Source organism: Paramormyrops kingsleyae, chromosome 1, assembly GCF_048594095.1.
Source record: "Paramormyrops kingsleyae isolate MSU_618 chromosome 1, PKINGS_0.4, whole genome shotgun sequence".
Taxonomy (NCBI): domain Eukaryota; kingdom Metazoa; phylum Chordata; class Actinopteri; order Osteoglossiformes; family Mormyridae; genus Paramormyrops; species Paramormyrops kingsleyae.
Window position 1 is genome coordinate 29,962,307 of NC_132797.1, and position 18,554 is coordinate 29,980,860.

General features: G+C 44.6%; 2 protein-coding genes across 11 annotated transcripts; one reads left to right on the forward strand and one right to left on the reverse strand.

The window, feature by feature from the left end:
* Positions 1-125: 125 nt before the first annotated feature.
* Positions 126-10,576, reverse strand: ankrd29 (ankyrin repeat domain 29). 10 transcript variants are annotated; one of them, XM_072713325.1, is made up of 13 exons: positions 10,452-10,576; positions 9,995-10,194; positions 9,234-9,344; positions 8,178-8,276; positions 7,605-7,709; positions 7,260-7,358; positions 6,935-7,033; positions 5,220-5,318; positions 3,819-3,917; positions 3,319-3,422; positions 1,959-2,054; positions 1,669-1,767; positions 126-562 (listed from the first exon to the last, which is right to left on the reverse strand). In XM_072713325.1, the coding sequence occupies exons 2-12, from the start codon at positions 10,004-10,006 to the stop codon at positions 1,677-1,679; spliced, it is 1,014 nt and encodes a 337-aa protein (XP_072569426.1). In that variant the 5' UTR covers positions 10,007-10,194; positions 10,452-10,576; the 3' UTR covers positions 126-562; positions 1,669-1,676. The 10 variants fall into 10 exon arrangements, 8 of the variants coding, with proteins under 8 accessions (XP_072569426.1, XP_072569424.1, XP_072569435.1 ...); XM_072713323.1 differs by having other exon boundaries at positions 3,326-3,422; positions 3,814-3,917; XM_072713334.1 differs by lacking the exon at positions 7,605-7,709 and having other exon boundaries at positions 3,326-3,422; positions 3,814-3,917.
* A 1,963-nt stretch (positions 10,577-12,539) lies between these two features.
* On the forward strand, positions 12,540-15,269 carry cts12 (cathepsin 12). The gene is made up of 8 exons (XM_023826775.2): positions 12,540-12,631; positions 12,934-13,106; positions 13,490-13,612; positions 13,687-13,851; positions 14,034-14,255; positions 14,503-14,671; positions 14,822-14,927; positions 15,170-15,269. The coding sequence occupies exons 2-8, from the start codon at positions 12,957-12,959 to the stop codon at positions 15,267-15,269; spliced, it is 1,035 nt and encodes a 344-aa protein (XP_023682543.2). The 5' UTR covers positions 12,540-12,631; positions 12,934-12,956.
* Positions 15,270-18,554: the final 3,285 nt, after the last annotated feature.

Here is an 18,554-nt window from a genome sequence, read left to right on the forward strand (position 1 = left end):
GTGCATTTGTTCTCGTTATTTTAGATCACGGTACAAATGTCCATTTTAAGACGCATAGTTAAATATTGTTTCATAAACATGGGGTAACAACTTACACATATACCTGACTTATTTTAGTCCATAAATGTAGTTTCACATTTATTATAAATGCAGAAATAAGATTTTGCAAAATATTTACAAATACAAAGCACCAGAAAAAAACAATTATTAAGAAAACAAATTAAGAATATTAAAAGAAAAAAAATTAAGAGTTAGGAGATACACATGGAAGGAGCAAGATTAAGGACAATATTCTAACCGCAAAGAGCTCTGTGCTATAAATGAAATATAGTCTTCTTTTTGCATATATTGTGATTAATATCCATGGCTTCCCAAGCTGCAACAGAAAGCAAGCACCATGATATATGGCTGAGGTTTATCCTTGTTCTTCCATGTTTCCTGCATCATTCCGGGGGGGGTGGGGGGGGAGGGTCGACCATCAACTACCCCCGTCCACCATGCGAGTCCGCAGCAATCTCAGGATGCGCTCATTTTTAGTCACGTCTGCTGGAAGCTCCTTGTTCTGCAAAATAAAATAGTAATAATCTTACTCTAATCAACTCAGCTGGTCAGGATTCAGGCTCTTAGTTGTTTATTTGACTGTAAGATTATATTGTCATTTATTTATAACTCAGTACAGTTTATTAACTAGGCTGCGACAGCATTAACATTACTTGAATATATTTGGAAACATATTTTCACAAAGGATGGTAAATATATTAGCATGAACCAGGAGCGTCGTCAGGCCTTTTATTAAGGGGGCTTTAGCTTTAGCCAACAAAAAAAATAAAAATAATTATATGTATGTATATATATATATATTTATATACACACACACACACACATATGTATATTTATTGGCTTAAGTCATGAATAGCTTTTCATATTATGCATGTTTGCCATCGGCCCCCCCTAGTAAAGACTCCCCCCCCATACATTCATCTCTAACTACACCCCTGGCATGAACTAGGATAGGCAGTGATGGAACGACAGAAAATTTGAGTAAACGGAGTTAATAGGACAGCGATGAAGAGTGTGCATTCCTGCATGGAAAGAACGAAACCAAAGAGGAGAAGGAGAAACCAAAGAGGGGGAGGAGAAACCAAAGAGGGGGAGGAGAAACCAAAGAGGGGGAGGAGAAACCAAAGAGGAGGAGGAGAAACCAATGAGGGGGAGGAGAAACCAAAGAGGGGGAGAAGAAACCAATGAGGGGGAGGAGAAACCAAAGAGGGGGAGGAGAAACCAATGAGGGGGAGGAGAAACCAAAGAGGAGGAGGAGAAACCAAAGAGGAGGAGGAGAAACCAATGAGGGGGAGGAGAGCCCGAGACCTTTGTATTTCATTTTCATATTCTGGCATCATTAATTAACATCCTTCCTGATGAGCAGTCATGGGGCCACAAGCCCCTATAATGTTTATATTCCATGCCTGGAGACAGCGATGACCCATTTCCTCCGCAAGTCGCTGTTACAGGACATATTTGTTATAGGCCTAAGCACTGCTCAGAAATGATGTGCTGCATTCTGGACCACATCAGGTTTGATCGATGGCTTCTGTCTGAATTAACACCATAGGGTTGCAGCAAGCCTCAGATCGTCTGGAACACCGGCCCTTTCAGGCTTGGACGTACCTTGTTTGTTAAAGTGGGGTCGGCATTGGCGCGCAGGAGAAGCACCACGGCCCGCAAGTTTCCACCCATGACCGCGGCATGGAGCGCCGTCGACCCGTTCTGTATGGGGCACAAAAACGGATGGACACCATGGTTATAGGAGATAATGTGAATTCAGCTCTGACTCTGGTTCAAAGAACAGCACCATATAACAAACAGAAAGATATACATTCAAGTCCACCTGCTGGGTTATGGAGATTAACAAGGAACATAGCAGGACAATCATGGCTAATATCTTAAGGACTGTTCACCTTGAGCAGGCCGAGCGAGGGGGAGAACTTGAGGAGCTCCTCGACCACGCTATTGTGTCCTTTAAAGGCTGCTTTGAACAGGGCCGTGGTGCCGTCCTGTCGGAAGGGGGAATGCGCCGGGGCGTTAGATTATATTCCAGGTAAGTGCTGGAGCACTATTCGGGTGGTATGGAGCAACTACTATTAATACTGCTAATAATAATAATCCTGCAGAAAAATGCATTTTAATACAGTACACCTAACCTAACAAACACCATAGCCTAGCCTAGTCTTCCTTAAACTTTCTTAGAAAACTTACATTAGCCTACAGCTGGGCAAAATCATTAACATAAAGTCTGTTTTATAATGAAGTGAATTTATTGATTAATCATACCCACCGCAAATTTGAAATATTGTAACACAGACTATCATAATCTGAGGAGCGTCTATATTATAATGAGAGCACAAGATATAATTTTTTGGGACTTTGTGGGCTCTGCAGGATTACCATGACTAATTTAATATCATAATTATCTCAATATACAGTTATGTCTATAATACTGCAATATTCTGTTTTCAGGATATTCTACTTGTGTACCATGTACTTTTTTAAAATTTTGCCTGCACCATGTTTGTTTTTTGCACTTTGTCTGTTCTGCACTATATGTATGTTTGTCTGTTCACAGCATACTTCATACTGTATGCACCGGAATGTACCGCTGGGATCAATAAAATCAAGCTTTGATCTTTATCTTAATCTTTTCAAGAACCCAGAATGCTTACAATAGGAAAAGATGGAAAATATGGACAGAGTTCTGCAGCAATATATAACAGAGGGATAATTTAGTAAAGTATAGAACTCCGTTTCTCAGCTGGGGGGGGAGGGGGGCTGTGACCCAAATGTCAGTTGCAGGACCATTTTCATTGGGTCACGGAGTGTGTGACTAAAAAATTTCTACACTTTGTTTTTTAACAGAGCATGAAGCAGTGCCTGGTGCTCTACTTACTGTACTGTACTTTTTTTGGGAAATGAATTTGGTTCAAATTTAAAAAATTTGGGTCATGACATAATGACTAAGGAAAAATGTGGTTCCTGAGGTTAAACCAGTTGAGAACCACTGGAATAGAAAACAGGCAATGAATATATGTATCATACAGTACTAGTCAAAAGTCTGGAAACACCGACTGACAATCATTTGTTTTTCAACAAGATAACAACCCTAAGCAAACCTCAAGGTTATGTAAGTATTGTATTATATTGTGAACAAGGAAAGAGATGTAGTGCTGTTACAGATGAACTGGCCCCCACAATCCCTCGATCTAAACCCTACAGAGCAGGTTTGGGATGAGTTTGATGGAAGAGTAAAAGCGAGGTAGCCACCTCGTACCCAGAACGTGCGGAAACTCCCTCGGGACTGTTGGAGAAGCATTCCAGGGGTGGCTACATCTGGAAGTTGGTGGGCAGAATGCCAAGGGTCTGCAATGCTGTCATGGAAGCAAAAGGCGGCTATTTTGAAGAATCTAAAATCTGAGAAATTTGAGAACACTTCCCTTGGTCATCGCAGTATTTGATATGTATTACTTCACTGCCTCGACTCCTATTACTACGAGGTGAATAAAAGTTAAAATAGAGACAAATTAAAAGCATTAAAAGCAGGTGTGTCCAGACTTTTGACAGGTACTACATACATGATATATGTGATGCAGGACTATAAGGTTACAGTAATATCTAATGTCAAAGGGTTATATAACATTTATAAATATTGGCCATTGAGAAGATGCAACCACATAACATTTGGGCCTCAATTAAAACACATCATAATAGGGCACGGACCGCACACGGTCACTGCAAGAGGTGCGAGGTGGGGGCGCGGACCTTACTTTTCGATCTGCGTCACGTTCTGCCCCCCGCAAGAGAAGCACCTTCACCACCTCGCTGTGCCCCATCTGGGCAGCCATCCAGAGTGGGGTCGTACCATCCTGTAAATTAGTGGAGGGGGGAATGGTGGGTGGCAAGAGTGTGGAACTGAAGCATAGGAAAGCTGTTGTTTGGGGCCCCAAGCAAAATCTGAATTATGGGCCCTTGCTTTAACACACACACACACACACACACCACAGGCTGATCAGATGGGGGGCTCCCTGGTGCATGCTGGGCCCTAATTAGACAAGTCGCTTATGCCGTGGGCCGGCCCTGGATATAACACTGAGGTTAACCCTCTGGGGTCTAGGGGTAGGTTCACTGACTGGGGCATGATCACATCTTTCAATATCATAAACTTAATTCATGGCAAATAAATTATTTCTTGAAATACAGTGGTACCTTGGTATACGTCCTTAATCCGTTCCAGATCCTTGGACTTATACCAAACAGTACATATACCAGTCAATTTTTTCCCATAAGAAATAAAGGGAAAATGACTAATCCGTTCCCACACAGTAGCACAAGAGCCGGGATATCGGGTGAACGAAGGATTTTAATAAGAAAACAATACACCATAAACAAAACACTATATACCATAAAACGGACGTTAGATGTTAACGACCGGACTGGAGAAAACATACCTAACGCAGACTTAAATACATTGGACTAATGAGAGCAACAAGAAATAGCTGGTAAACACGGGGATTCCACACGAGGTAGATGAGGGGGCGTGGCACACGGAAGGAAAGGACGGGCGGGGCGTGACATTTGGGGTTGTATAAAATAATTTAAACACTGCTTAATACTAAAATACATAAATACAAAAGCAATTAGATTAAATTAATGAAAAGAGAGTTATAGCGCGGGTTGTTCACTGAATTTTAGCAACTGGCATACTGACGCTCGTGGGCAGTCGTGACTTTGTCTCGAGAGAGGTAAACAAGGGTAGTGCGTGGTGTCGTGACTCATTTTGACCCACACAAGTTCCAGCACACGAGTCGTATTCCAAACAAAGATCGTATACCAAGCAAAATTTTTCGCATCCAAACAGGACGTATACCAAGTTGGACTTATTCCAAAGCAGACATATACCGAGGTACCACTGTGCACGAGAAAGATATGCGGCATCGCCCACAATGCCGTCGACCCCAGAGGGTTAAACATGTAAAACAGATCTATTTATAAAACTGTAAAATACAAAAGTGACCAAATACAAGTGTTCGCTAATTAATTAAGAAGACATTCAGACTTTTTGTGACTGCCTGTAGAAGGAGGTCTACATTTAATATTGCTACGCTGATTTGCCTGAAGGGGTCAGGGTGGGAGGTGACCTCCTGCCCTGATGTGCCGGTGCCTCGTACCTCTCGCGGGTGGTTCACCTTGGCCCCCGAGGACAGCAGCTGCCGTATGACTGTCAAGTGACCTTCCTGGGCAGCAAGGAAAAGGGGTGTGGCTCCATCCTTAGTAAGGAACAGAGGTGGGGCCATGTTAGGCATCAGAGAAAGACATCACGCGGTGACCTGCATGCAATGCAAGGCCGCCTGCGTATAGCAGGTACACGGTGATGCAGATTCAGCTGTCTTTTGTAATGCATTTCATAGAGGTATTTTCACAAGTCACATTTTTCACAGACTGCAGCATTTCTGTATTTATAACTACAAACATAATTACAAATAATGCCTTGTAATCCATCACTGTAGTTCATTTATTGTATAACAATTTTTAGAAACAACAATATGGTTCCAAAACAGGCCAACATCCACTACTGTGGGCCAGCCCTTTCTGCTGACACATTTGTCCCTTTGTCACCTTAAAAATGTAACTTGTGTCCTCTGGTGTTACTCATTTGTTTCAGGGATAAACCATCAAAGGAGGAAAGACAGCATTCAGAGAGGTGGAGACAGGGTTACAACACGTACAGGGTGGGGTGGAGGTGGGGTTATGACATGGGGTGGAGTGGAGGCGGGGTTACGGCAAGGGACGGAGTGGAGGCGGGGTTACGGCATGAGGTGGAGTGGAGGGGGGGTTACGGCATGGGGCGGAGTGGAGGCGGGGTTTTATGGCATGGGGCAGAGTGGAGGCGGGGTTATGGCAAGGGACAGAGTGGAGGCGGGGTTATGGCATGGGGCAGAGTGGAGGCGGGGTTATGGCATGGGACAGAGTGGAGGCGGGGTTATGGCAAGGGACAGAGTGGAGGCGGGGTTACGGCATGGGGCGGAGTGGAGGCGGGGTTATGGCATGGGACAGAGTGGAGGCGGGGTTACGGCATGGGGCGGAGTGGAGGCGGGGTTATGGCATGGGACAGAGTGGAGGCGGGGTTATGGCATGGGGCAGAGTGGAGGCGGGGTTATGGCATGGGGCAGAGCAGAGGCGGGGTTACAGCACAGGGTGGGGTGGAGGCGGGGTTACGGCATGGGGCGGAGTGGAGGCGGGGTTACGGCATGGGGCGGAGTGGAGGCGGGGTTATGGCATGGGACAGAGTGGAGGCGGGGTTATGGCATGGGGCAGAGTGGAGGCGGGGTTACGGCATGGGGCGGAGTGGAGGCGGGGTTACGGCATGGGGCGGAGTGGAGGCGGGGTTACGGCATGGGGCAGAGCAGAGGCGGGGTTACGGCACAGGGTGGGGTGGAGGCAGGGTTACGGCATGGGGTGGAGTGGAGGCGGGGTTACGGCATGGGGCGGAGTGGAGGCGGGGTTACGGCATGGGGCGGAGTGGAGGCGGGGTTACGGCATGGGGCAGAGCAGAGGCGGGGTTACGGCACAGGGTGGGGTGGAGGCAGGGTTACGGCATGGGGTGGAGTGGAGGCGGGGTTACGGCATGGGGCGGAGTGGAGGCGGGGTTACGGCATGGGGCGGAGTGGAGGCGGGGTTACGGCATGGGGCAGAGCAGAGGCGGGGTTACGGCACAGGGTGGGGTGGAGGCAGGGTTACGGCATGGGGTGGAGTGGAGGCGGGGTTACGGCATGGGGCGGAGTGGAGGCGGGGTTACGGCATGGGGTGGAGTGGAGGCGGGGTTACGGCATGGGGTGGAGTGGAAGTGTGGAGGAGGGGAGGTGGAGGAGGGGTTGGCTCTCACATTTAGCTGGTCGTGCATGCCAGCTCCGTTTCTCAGCAGCGTCTCCACCACACTGGATCGCCCGTGCTGGCATGCAGCTGAAAGTGCTGTGCCGCCATCCTGCAGAGACACATTGATGCAGGGAAACACTGCGGCTCACCAAGCCAGATTCACGGCGCCCTGGTGAGTTTAAAGGCCATCGCTGAAGATGGAGCTGCTACCTGAACTGCTGACAGTGTCAGGAAAAAAATGCCCCCTCCCCTCTGTAACATATTTTTTCTCTACTACATGCATTTCTGAGGCACCCCCCCCCCCCCCCCCCCCCCAACCGCCGCTAACAAGGTACCTTGGTTTTGAATTCGGTGGAGGCCCCGAACTCAAAGAGAAGCTTCACAATGTCGTTGTGGCCCTGCTGCGAGGCCAAGAACAGAGCTGTGGCACCCGACTGAAAAAGACACCACACAATAAGCACGTTCCTCTGCTGTCAGCCAGGTGGCGTCATGGTTAAGAACATGGTCTTGTGACTTAGAAGGATGTGGGGTCAAGTCCCATACACTGTCATAGTACTACTCAAGATTATTCTGCTCTAAATGTGGTTCACTTTACCCTTGACCGAAGCTTCTTAAGTCTTTTGAATTTTTATAAATGAACGGAAGAGAGTAAAACAGGATTATAAAGACATGGAACCCACTTTCAGCATCATGTGAGAAGATTCAGAGTCTCTCAGCTTTCTGACATAAATATGTCTATCTGTCCTCCATGAACTGCCCAGATAACGCGAGGCTTGAGAGTTTTTCTGAAAAGGTCAAACACTAATGGCATTACCACGCTCATGGCGTAAAATTAAAACAGCCTCAGAGGCCTTTTTCGCTTAGCTTGAGCTCTAACCGATGTCAGGATCTGATTACAGTTTGACATTTTGTCTAACCTGGAAGACATGAGGAATTCCATCAGAGGATGATGACAAGGGAAGGGAAATTAGGGTACAAAGCCTACCGTGAGTTGATGACCCTGTGCTTTCAGGAACCCGAGTAGTTTAGCACAGTTAAACTCCATCTAGCTCAGATACTTTCTTGCTTCCTGTTTGCCAGTGCATGGAAATCTCACCAAGCTCCTCCATCACAAATGCAAGGTTTAACGAAACGGTCCCATAACAGAGACTTTAAGCTGTTAGCTCACAGACAAGGACTTAGTGTAGTAACCGGTAGGCTGCCTATGGCCCCTAGCAAAAACATCCCCCCCCATCCCCCAGGGCAAACCGTACCTCTCTTTGTAAGTTGATATCAGCCCCTTGCATGATCAGCTCTTTCACACAGTCGTAGTGGCCACTGTAGGAGGCAACCATCAGAGCAGTGGTGCCATACTGGAAAGGAAATGACATCACGATTAACTGACATCTGCATGTCATCTTTCTCTTGGCGACTTCAAGACACACACACACACACCTGGCTCTTTAAAACACATTATACAAAGCAAAATGTCCTAATATTTAGCTAGCAAGCTAAATTCTTAACTGTTTCTATTACATTTCAATGTTTTTTTTCTTCATTTTTACTGTAATTCAAGTGTAAATATATAAAATGCCTGTAATATTCAATATGCTCAATTCCTGAATTTTTGATGGTGGTACCTATGACAAAAAATGTTTTTTGGTAATGCTCTATCGACCTTTTTACTGGTCAGTGCTATTTCTTCCCATTACTCCCAGTAGATCTTTGGTTATCTCTCAAATTACACATGGACAATACTTTGCAACCCTATTCAGAAAATACCAATAATATCTCAGTCTGAATTTGGCAATTGTAAGGACACTTGTGTTGCTTTGAGAAACACAGTACAAACACATTCGAAGATTCAGGGAAGAAAGATGTTTTTGATGGCTTTAAAACACTTTTACAGATTAAACAAATAAAAACATATTGTCCTTTACTGTTTCCAATAAACTGAATTATAGAGCCGGTCTTTTAAATGATGTTTTTCTGTAGGAAAAGGTCAATAAATTAAAGGAAACTATATGATTTTTGGGGACGTATAGCTGTTTTTCATGGCAGTGTTTTACTATTATAGTTAAACTACACAATTGTTCAGAAAACATCACTGTCTGCTTTCCGCTGAATACCGTCCTTAAAACTAAAGTGCCCTATTTCATACGTCCAAAAACACATATGCACAGACGGACACACGCAGACATGCACATGCATACACATATGGATGCATGCACAAGTGCACACACGATGGAACACTGTGAAGCAAACGCACGCTCACTCACACGCGCCCTGTCTTATCTCTCGGGAGTATCTCTCGGGGCCGGCGTCCCTACACTGTCTTTGCAGTCGGCGTCCACTCGGCCACTGTTCAGCAGCAGCTGCAGCAATGCCAGGTTCCCCTTCCTCGCTGCCCAGAACACCGCATTGGCCAGTGGGGTTTCCTTCTGCAAGACATAACAGTAACCAGTAACTCGTTTAAGATTAATTTACAGATTAACTTACAGACCTGTGCAATATAATCATGGGACAATCTCAGACAACCCAAATTAAAGCAACTTTCAGTCATGGCAGCTCTGTTCTGTGACAAGTACTCTGAGTACAACTGACAGAGACACTCGGTACTGTAATTATATGTAACTAAGTCTGTCTATGTATTTCTCAGGTATGTGAGTTAACAGCCCTATGTTAGTCTCCCTCTACGTTTGGCAGAACCTTCAGGCTTCCCTGATTCCTTCCAGATTTCACGTCTTTAGATGTTACGAGCTAAATTCAGCTTACAAATGATTAATTTATATGAGCAGTTCTTCTGAAGCCTCTTAGCTCATCAGCGGTACATCAACGCCAGACTCTCGCATTATTTCATCCCATAACTGAAGGTCAGGCAATATATTTTCCTTCCGCCGGAGTGCACCGCGCACCAATACCCCACCCTGCACTGTCCCTGTAGTACACACATTTTTGCATAATATTAAAGCACCGATTGCGACCATAATGATAATGTGAACATCCATGCGTTATGCCGTCACGTCCAAATAATTCGAAACTTACCTAGGAGGGCATTAGAAAAAGAATGTAAACCGAAAGTGGCGTTTACCTTGAAAGACATCTTGCAGGTCTCATTCGTGACTCATCTCAGTTTACAGCCGTGAAGCCGGCGCTACTGTCCGGACTGAGAAGGGGACGCGGAGCCATGCAACCAGAAGCCACTGCAGTGCTGCAGCAGCAAGCGCTGACACGCGCGTCGTAGTCTCGAGCTCACGGCGTTCCGGCGCGTGCACGGTCCCCGCGCCTGCTCTAGTGACGCAATAATCTTATTACCGTTTTATTATCGCCCTGTTACAGTTTTATTGATGTTCTTTTACGGTGGAATAGCCGTTTTATTATTGTCTTATTGTTATTGCTGGCGGAAATGCCAGATAAAACAGCATAGAAAAAAATAAAAAAGTAAAATTTAAAGGGCTTTAACATTAGTTGCATAAGAATCATTTACATTATATTTAACACGATGTGCTTGCAGGAATTCAGGTTTATTAAATGCCCGTTCTTTTTACCTGAATGTGTCAAACCGAATAAAAGGAATTCATAACATCATAATTTATATGATAATATAAAACTGGGTAGAGTTTAGTTACTGCTCTCTTCTCTACATGATGCGCGAGTCCGTGTACGTTTGTGCCTAATGGAAAGCAAAGCGTCAGCACTTACGTATAATGAGTGTTTGCTCCCTAACGTAAAGCGTCGGATCAGCGCTGGGGACCTATAATGTGTAGTTCGCAGTAATATCCAAGTTGTTATTCCAGGTACAGGATGAATGTTAGATCACTTTTCTCATAATCACACACAGCCAGTACGCCGTGATGTGCATAGGTATATCCAATCGGTAATGGATCAGAACTGAAAGACATTTCCTGTCTGTACAGTTCTGTATCAGTAGAGCATTATCAGGTTCGCAGAGTACAGTCATACCCATAATTCCCAGCTGTTTCAGCAAAGAGACCTCAGTTTCCAACCCAGAGCCCGCAGCTCCTGCTAAAACGCTGGCATGTAGCGTACAATGTCGTTAGCTGTGTAACTGCACACATGGGATAGCACTATGGACATTGGCTTGCTGAATATTCCATACTGAGTGTGAGAACACCCTGGTGTACTGTATGCACAAGTGCACGATGGAGAACAGAATAGCATGTGCGAATTAATTGCTTCAATGCTGAAAGCACAGAGAGTGAAACCATTGATGTCCATCCCTCCCTTACAGATTCATAGTGAGCCAGTATCTTATCCCAGAACACACAGGGAACAAGACGGGAGGAACCTCGAATGGGACTCCAGTATTACCAGTCTTATTCAAGTCATAAAATGCAATCTAAATAAAATCAACTCAAATGTAGAAGCAGCTTCATTTAGTGAACATAGATCCATGGTGCAGTAATATTTGGTTAAATGTATGTGAAATATGCGTTTGGAGAGGCCTTGCAGTAGCTAAGCTTGTTTATGTCTACTATTCTTCCGGATATACCGTAGTAAACACAGCTAGCCACTGAGAATCCAGGGATTACATCATTCAATAACAATAACAAGTAAGACCTTAACAGCTGGGTGTCCCCATCCCTGGTGCTACCACTGCTTACTAAGAGCAGCGCTTATCTCGGCACACACTGTCATTTTTCAGAATGATCCAGCTGCATTATGGTGAGTGTGTGTGGAAGGGCTAAAGCTACTGCAGGACTGCGACAGGACAGAAATGCGATGTGTGTTTTTCCTGACAGGTCTGTGTCCTTCTGCAGTTCTGATTACAGTGCTTCTTGCTACCTGTCATTATGGCAAACCAAATTGTAAGACCCTGAGGAACCTGCATGGAAAACAGTCCATAAATGGATCAGTTCAGACTGAAGGGTTTTTATGGGTACAGCAGTGATTGGTCTATAGCACTGGATGGATATTATATGTGTGCTGTACACCCAATACCTTCAGTGTTTGGATTTATTGATAAGTGTCTTTACATTCTTTTACTTTGGGTGAGAATTGAATGAATCAGGTGACAAGTATTTTTGTCAATGGCTAAAATGCAATGGATTTTTAGATTAAGATGAATGCACTATGAAAATAGGTCTAAGAGGGTGGTATGTGACACTGAGCCTGTGATTGATAGGTTGCCTGTTCAAATCCCAGGCTCAGCACAGTGATTTCACTGTTGGGTTCTTAACCTCCAGTTGCTTTAGGGACTGGCTGATCCTTCATTCTTAATGGTATGTTGATTTGGATAAAAGCATCTGCTAATTAAACATGGATATTAAACCATAAAATTCCCATTGAAGATAAGAACAATTTTACAGTAGAATGGACTTTGTGGTATTTCTGTTTCTCAAGCTGAGCTGTTCTTGGAAACTGCGGACCTGGAAAATGATTGGAACCTGTTTACTTCAGTTTATGTCACAAATTGTACTCTTCTACGGAAGAAATGGAGCATTTCTATGTCTGAACAGCAACAGTAACTCAACCCGTATCATTATTTTTTGGTTCTTCGTTGTTGTTTTCCGCCTCCCAGTTGGGCTGGCGATTGGCCTCGTGAGATTTGGACGGGGGCCACGGAAAATCACACCCACTGACTGGGGGAATAAAAGATGGCTGAGGGGTGTGTCATTATCAGTCTGCTAGCTGAGTGACATCAGTGGGCAAGCAGGGCCTTCTGAAAGCTGACATCGCCCCAGGAAGATATCTGGCTCTCTGGCAGGTGAGAATACAACGAACGGGCTGCCACAATTTGTCATTCGGCTTCTGAATGATTTCAGTGTGTCGCCTGATAGCTATAACGAGATACACTAATGACACACAGGTGACATTGGTGAAAAGTAACATCATCCATTGCATATGGAATGGAAGCTATGCCTCAGGAAATTTTAGGGTTAAGGAAGAAACGATAAGTTCATGGGGGGTTTTGAGTAAATGTAAGTCATGCAGGGAGACCATGTGTGTTCAGGAAAACAGCACAGAACAGCAAGATCAGGGGCCACTCAAAATGATGGTGTCCCACAGGTATACAAGCCCCTCCACAGGGAATGACGGTGTTCCGCCTAGTGAGGCTTCTCCTGAGGGCTGCGCTGCTCTCACTTCTGCTCCACCACCAGCCCGTGCTCTGCTCAGAAGAGGACATGGAGACCCTGTGGGTCAGGTGGAAGGGGGACTTTGGCGTCTCCTACAGTGAGAAGGTGAAGTGTGTCAGACATGATGGCTGAAGCTCGTGAGTAGTGTAGAAGATAAAGACGTCGACCATGAAGGTTGGCATCTCAAGTTCAAGAGGGGACTATCTGCATTAGCATCTTGTGCAAAGCAAATAAAGATGTGAATAACATTTTACACTCATTTAAGAGCAGTTTATAAATATATTTTGATAACTATTTAACATATACTTTATGTAAATATTTCAAAATTAATTCACAAATATCAAGGTTAAGTTAATTATAATTCCCCTTCCACTACACACTGTTCAAGGTGTAACTAACTGTGTATGTGACATTATATGTGTGAAACATTTTTTATTGTCCTTGGACTATATGATAAATATTATAAATAATTAACATTTTATGTTTAGAGCAATGAGGAACAGAGAAAATACATCTGGGAGGAGAACTTGGAGATGATCAAGGTCAACAATGAGAACTTCTACAGGGGATCCAGCTCTTTCCTGATGGCCATGAATAAGTACGGGGCGCTGGTGAGTCACACTCTTTGTTAAATCACAATGCAGAGCACCGCTGTTTCTTAACTGACCCCAACCGTGACGTTCAGACCCAGCAGGAATACAGACAGCTGCAGGGGACCATGGTAGACAGGTGGACGGTGAAGCCAGGCAAGACCGTGTCGGCCGCAAAGCTCCGAGCCGCTGCTAAGAAGAAGAAGTTCAATGACATCGACTACCGGACCTTAGGCTATGTCACGCCTGTGAAGGATCAGGTAAGGTGCCCTAAGCTGGGGTCACTCGAGTTGACGCATTTCCTCTGTACCTACTCATATGACACGCCATAGTTGCCACAAATTAGCAACGCGCTAATTCCTTTAATCACAATGACATTTCTGGAAGCATTGACTGAGGACCCCCATAGGAGCTTAAAGGTCATGTGCTCTACACCTCTCAGGGCTTCTGTGGCTCATGCTGGGCCTTCAGCACTACAGGAGCCATTGAGGGACAAATGTATAAGACGACAGGACGCCTGGTGTCCCTAAGCGAGCAGCACCTGATGGACTGCTCGCGGTCCTATGGCACGTATGGCTGCAGCGGGGCCTGGATGGCCAATGCTTACGACTACGTGGTGAACAACGGGCTTCCGCCAGAGAACTCTTACCCCTACTCTGCGGTGGTATGCACTGCGTCTTTAAGGGAATCAAGTACAGGCTGCTTTAAGGGATTATCCTTAGACTTGTTTTATAGCATTTTTTAAATCACTAAAATGATTTTAAAAGCATCCATCTGTAACAGAATTCTAATGCTTAGCTCTATCTAAAATGTTCAGCTGCACAGTGCTTTGGGAAAGGCTTATCTAATAAACAAAGCTTCAAATTAGAATCAGTGCACATTTTCAATATTTTTTTCTCCATGTTTATCAGGATAACCAGCATTGCTACTATGATAGCAACATGATTGTCGCCCGGATCAGGGACTATCGGTTCATTCCTGCTGGTGACGACGAGGCCTTGGCCAATGCCTTGGTCGCCATTGGTCCCATCACGGTTGCCGTGGATGCAGACCACCCCAGCTTCCTGTTCTACAGCTCTGGTGAGCTCTTCCATTGGCTATGATGAATGGTGGGACAGTAGCCTAATCGTAGCCTAGCCATTAGCCTAGCAAGACCCCCTTTGCCTTCTACAAATTCTCCACTGTGCATTTGGACCAATACATATTTAATATTAAAGTGTATGTTTCCAGGAATCTACAACGAGCCGGATTGCAGACCTGAGAACCTGAATCATGCCGTACTACTTGTGGGCTACGGTAGAGAAGGGAAAAATGACTATTGGATCATCAAAAACAGGTCAGCCATTTTGAAGCACTGCCCAACACCACAGAACTACCACTGGGGTGGGGGCTGGGGGGGTTACTTCACAGGCTTCATTTCTAGATCCTACTTTAGTGTCTGTTTAGCTGGAGGAATTTCTTAGCAAGATCAGAATCCTCTGGCGAGGAATTTTAGGAATCGGAGTCCACTTCTCAAAGGAAATGTCCCAGTGATTGCAGAGGCCGATGTGACTTATTTATCTCTCCTTATCTCTCCAGTTGGGGAGCTGGCTGGGGTGAGGGTGGCTACATGCGGATGTCCAGGAGGAGAGAAAACGCCTGTGGCATCTCCAGCTATGCGCTGTACCCCGTCGTATGACCATGCTGGATGTCGTGCTTCATAACGCCCCCGTGCGTTCGCTCCTCACTTGTTTCTCCTTCTCCTCCTCCTCAGGGATGTCTGTTTCTGTGGTGTTAGATTGGGTTACCAGGCAAGTATGTGACCAGGTTCAACAGTGCGTTTGTGGTCATAAATGTTCCTCACTGCTGCCTGTGTAAAATACTGCTCTAAATAAACGTGACACTTTGGTTGGTCGGCTGTGGTTGCTATGACAATGCTTTCCTTGCAGAAGATTGACCTCAGGCAGAAGTTTTTTTTTTTTAAAGATTGAGCAGACTTAGGTACATACGGAGGTCCAGTGGGTTTGAGTTCTCTGTGTGAGTGCTGGTGTCCACGCTGTGTTTGTGAGGGTTTCCTCTGGGTAAACCACTTTCCTGCTAGCATTCAGACCTGTGGTGTGAGTTGAATGCATCCCTCTGCTAGCCAAGTAAGCATGATGTGACACATTGCAGTTGCATTGCCAATGTGGCCTCACCCTTCTCTGGAGAAGCCTGAGATATGGGATGCAGATTACTGTTTCAGGATCCCTGCCTTGCACCTGTAGCCTCTAAGATAGGCACCAGACCCCCCATGACCCTAAATAGGACAGGTGGATGGGTGGATGCAGGTCCCTCGACATATACAGCACCCCACCCCCCGAAAAAAAACGGCTGAACGTACAATCACCATACAAAAGCTACTCTTGCTCAGCACCTTTCTTCAAAAAGATAAATAGTAATACCAGCCAAGACAAGTCAATATGGCATTTTAAAGCTTCTCCTTTGGGGGGCACTTCCAGCCAGAAGAAACACTGAATCAGCACAGATTCGCAGAGTACCGAGACAGTCCTTCTGCCAGGTCAGTACAGGCCCTGCAGTAACAACAGACTTGGTCTCTCTGGGTTTCTGCAAATTACTAAGTACAACAATCTTCAGACTAACAGTCCATATCCCAGACCTGCTGACTGTAGCAGTTACCTTTAAACACAATGTATAACTGAGACCTGGATAATGATAAGCTGAAAGTCGTCAGAGCAGCTAAAACATAAACAGCCGTCAGGGGGATCAACTTCACAAGTGTCTTTTACCAAGGATGGCACGGTCAGAGTGGCCCTGGAGGGGCAACAGGGCTGCAAATGGCCCCGCTGTCCATCAGTCATGGGAATTTCCAGTCGCCATGCTGTCTATTGGCCACTGAAGGACCTTCCAACCTCAACTCAGTGGCAGCACCACAAAAGACCTCTGCAACACTGGCTGCTAATCCTTACGAACAAACATAGGATGAAATTACTTGCACATGTTTTTCTTCCCACAATATTTTGTATTATATTATAGAGGAACAATAACAAACACAATATTAGCAAAAACCAGATGCCATCATATATATATATATATACATTCATACATAAATAAAAATAGAATGGATACATCAGAGCAGTAGTCACTCATCTTTAAGTGGAAAACCTACATCGATGCAAAGTCTAACTCCATCACTGTATTATCAGAGTCAGGATTTAACATATCCCACCATAGTCCATGCAGTACAGAGGGAATCAAAGGTAACAGAACACACATTAATCGTCTCATGAAAGTCGGGGCCCGCTGACGCGCTCGTATAAAAGAATCGTTTTCTTTTTTTGCATATCGGTCTCTTCTGTGTAAAAGTTATTACCTAGGAGGTGCTGACACCTAGCTGCATGACGGTGTTATTACACAAATATCGCTGCATAGATGGTAAATATACATCACTCGAATATTAAATGCTTATACGTAACAGTAAGCAACAAGGGCTACTCAGTAAATTCCATATCTAAAATGTGCATTTAATTGAGAGATCAGGCAGATTCCATTTAGGATACAGATTATGTAATTATGCTCTTAAATTGCGTTTTACCTCATTTAATCTCAAATGAGGGATGCAGCTTTTAAATATTTAATTTCAAAGCTGCTGATTTACTTAATTTATTTAACACAAAATCCACAGGTACCACGTTAAATTAAAAGTAGGCTAAAGCAAACCCAGTTATTATGAGAAATAGAATATGCATAAGAATAAGAATAGTTTAAATGATATCACCGCAAAAGCTACACTGTTAAACTGAAAACAGTCTTTGGTTTCAACGGGTTTATGATGAGTTTCATATATTGCCGATTGTCATTTTCAATGCTTTGGAGGTGGTGGTGGTGATGGTTAGGAATCAATGTTTATGGCCAGAAGGTTGTAGGTTTAAGAGCAGAGTATATATTCAACTAAATAAAGGTAAAAATGAAGTTCGCTGATGTGTAACGTAAGACTAGCTGTTTCTGTCTCATCCGCTGAGGTGAATTACACACAATCTGGGTTTAGGAGAAGGATCATGGGGATATTCCAGTTCACGAAGTTCTACTGAACGAATGAAGGTGAAAATACTAGTTCCTTCTAGTGGACTAAATACTAATTAGATCAATTGCTCCTGTTGTTCAGTGACAATGTGTAACTTATCAATTTATGATGTGGACAACAGGGGTGCAACAGTAAAAAAAAAAAGTACAAAATGACCAATACATTACTGTGTCAAGCCACCCATCTTCTAATAGCTAATCCAGAGTACAGGGTCACATGGGGTCAAAGAGCCAATCATAGAAAGCAGAGGGAGCAATGCAGGGGTACACACTGAATGGGATGCCATTTCATTGTAGGGTTCACACATACATAATAAGCAGGAGGTGGGGTTAACACCCCCAATCCTGGAGGTATGAGGCAACAGTGATAGCCAGTGGGCCTCCCACTGTAAGCAGAATCCTTATTTATCTCCTTTGTAATTATCCATTTTAATGTTTGTTGGCCAGCTGTACAGGGACAGTAATCGGACACATGTTGGATGCTTGGGGTGGTGGCGGTGGGGGGCAGGGGGTTATTATGAATCACTGCTGTTCTACTGCGCAGCCAATGGTGGAGGGTACAGTGTAATTACCCAGCATTACGTGGTCCACTTTGCTAATTTCACATTGTAATGAGATGCTATTTTAAGATAAAATGAAACAATTAACAGAGAAGGACTGGGCTTTGAACGCTGCTGGGCAAAGCCTGTGTTTATCTAAAAATCTGACCATGAAAAAATATATGTAACTTTACAGGTCTATGTACACAATACCTGTCCACATATACCAGATATTTAACGATGTGGGTTTTGCTTTTTTCTTTAATAGTAAATTAAAACAAAAAGGTGAAATTTTCAAAATACATAATGTCGAGAACAAAAATATGTTTAATGCGTTTGCTGTTGCTAGCCAGCCGAGCCTGTCG

What these genes read in the sequence shown, in the direction of transcription:
- ankrd29 (XM_072713323.1), bottom strand. An exon ending in ATATCAACTTACAAAGAGAG is followed by an intron (nt 7,710 to 8,177) that starts GTACGGTTTGCC and finishes TGACCTTTTCAG; the next exon opens with AAAAACTCTCAAGCCTCGCG. An exon ending in GCATGCACGACCAGCTAAAT is followed by an intron (nt 5,319 to 6,934) that starts GTGAGAGCCAAC and finishes TTCCTTACTAAG; the next exon opens with GATGGAGCCACACCCCTTTT.
- cts12 (XM_023826775.2), top strand. Translation starts at nt 12,957, where the DNA reads ATGACGGTGTTCCGCCTAGTGAGGCTTCTCCTGAGGGCTGCGCTGCTC. An exon ending in GCGTCTCCTACAGTGAGAAG is followed by an intron (nt 13,107 to 13,489) that starts GTGAAGTGTGTC and finishes TTTTATGTTTAG; the next exon opens with AGCAATGAGGAACAGAGAAA. An exon ending in CTTCCTGTTCTACAGCTCTG is followed by an intron (nt 14,672 to 14,821) that starts GTGAGCTCTTCC and finishes GTATGTTTCCAG; the next exon opens with GAATCTACAACGAGCCGGAT.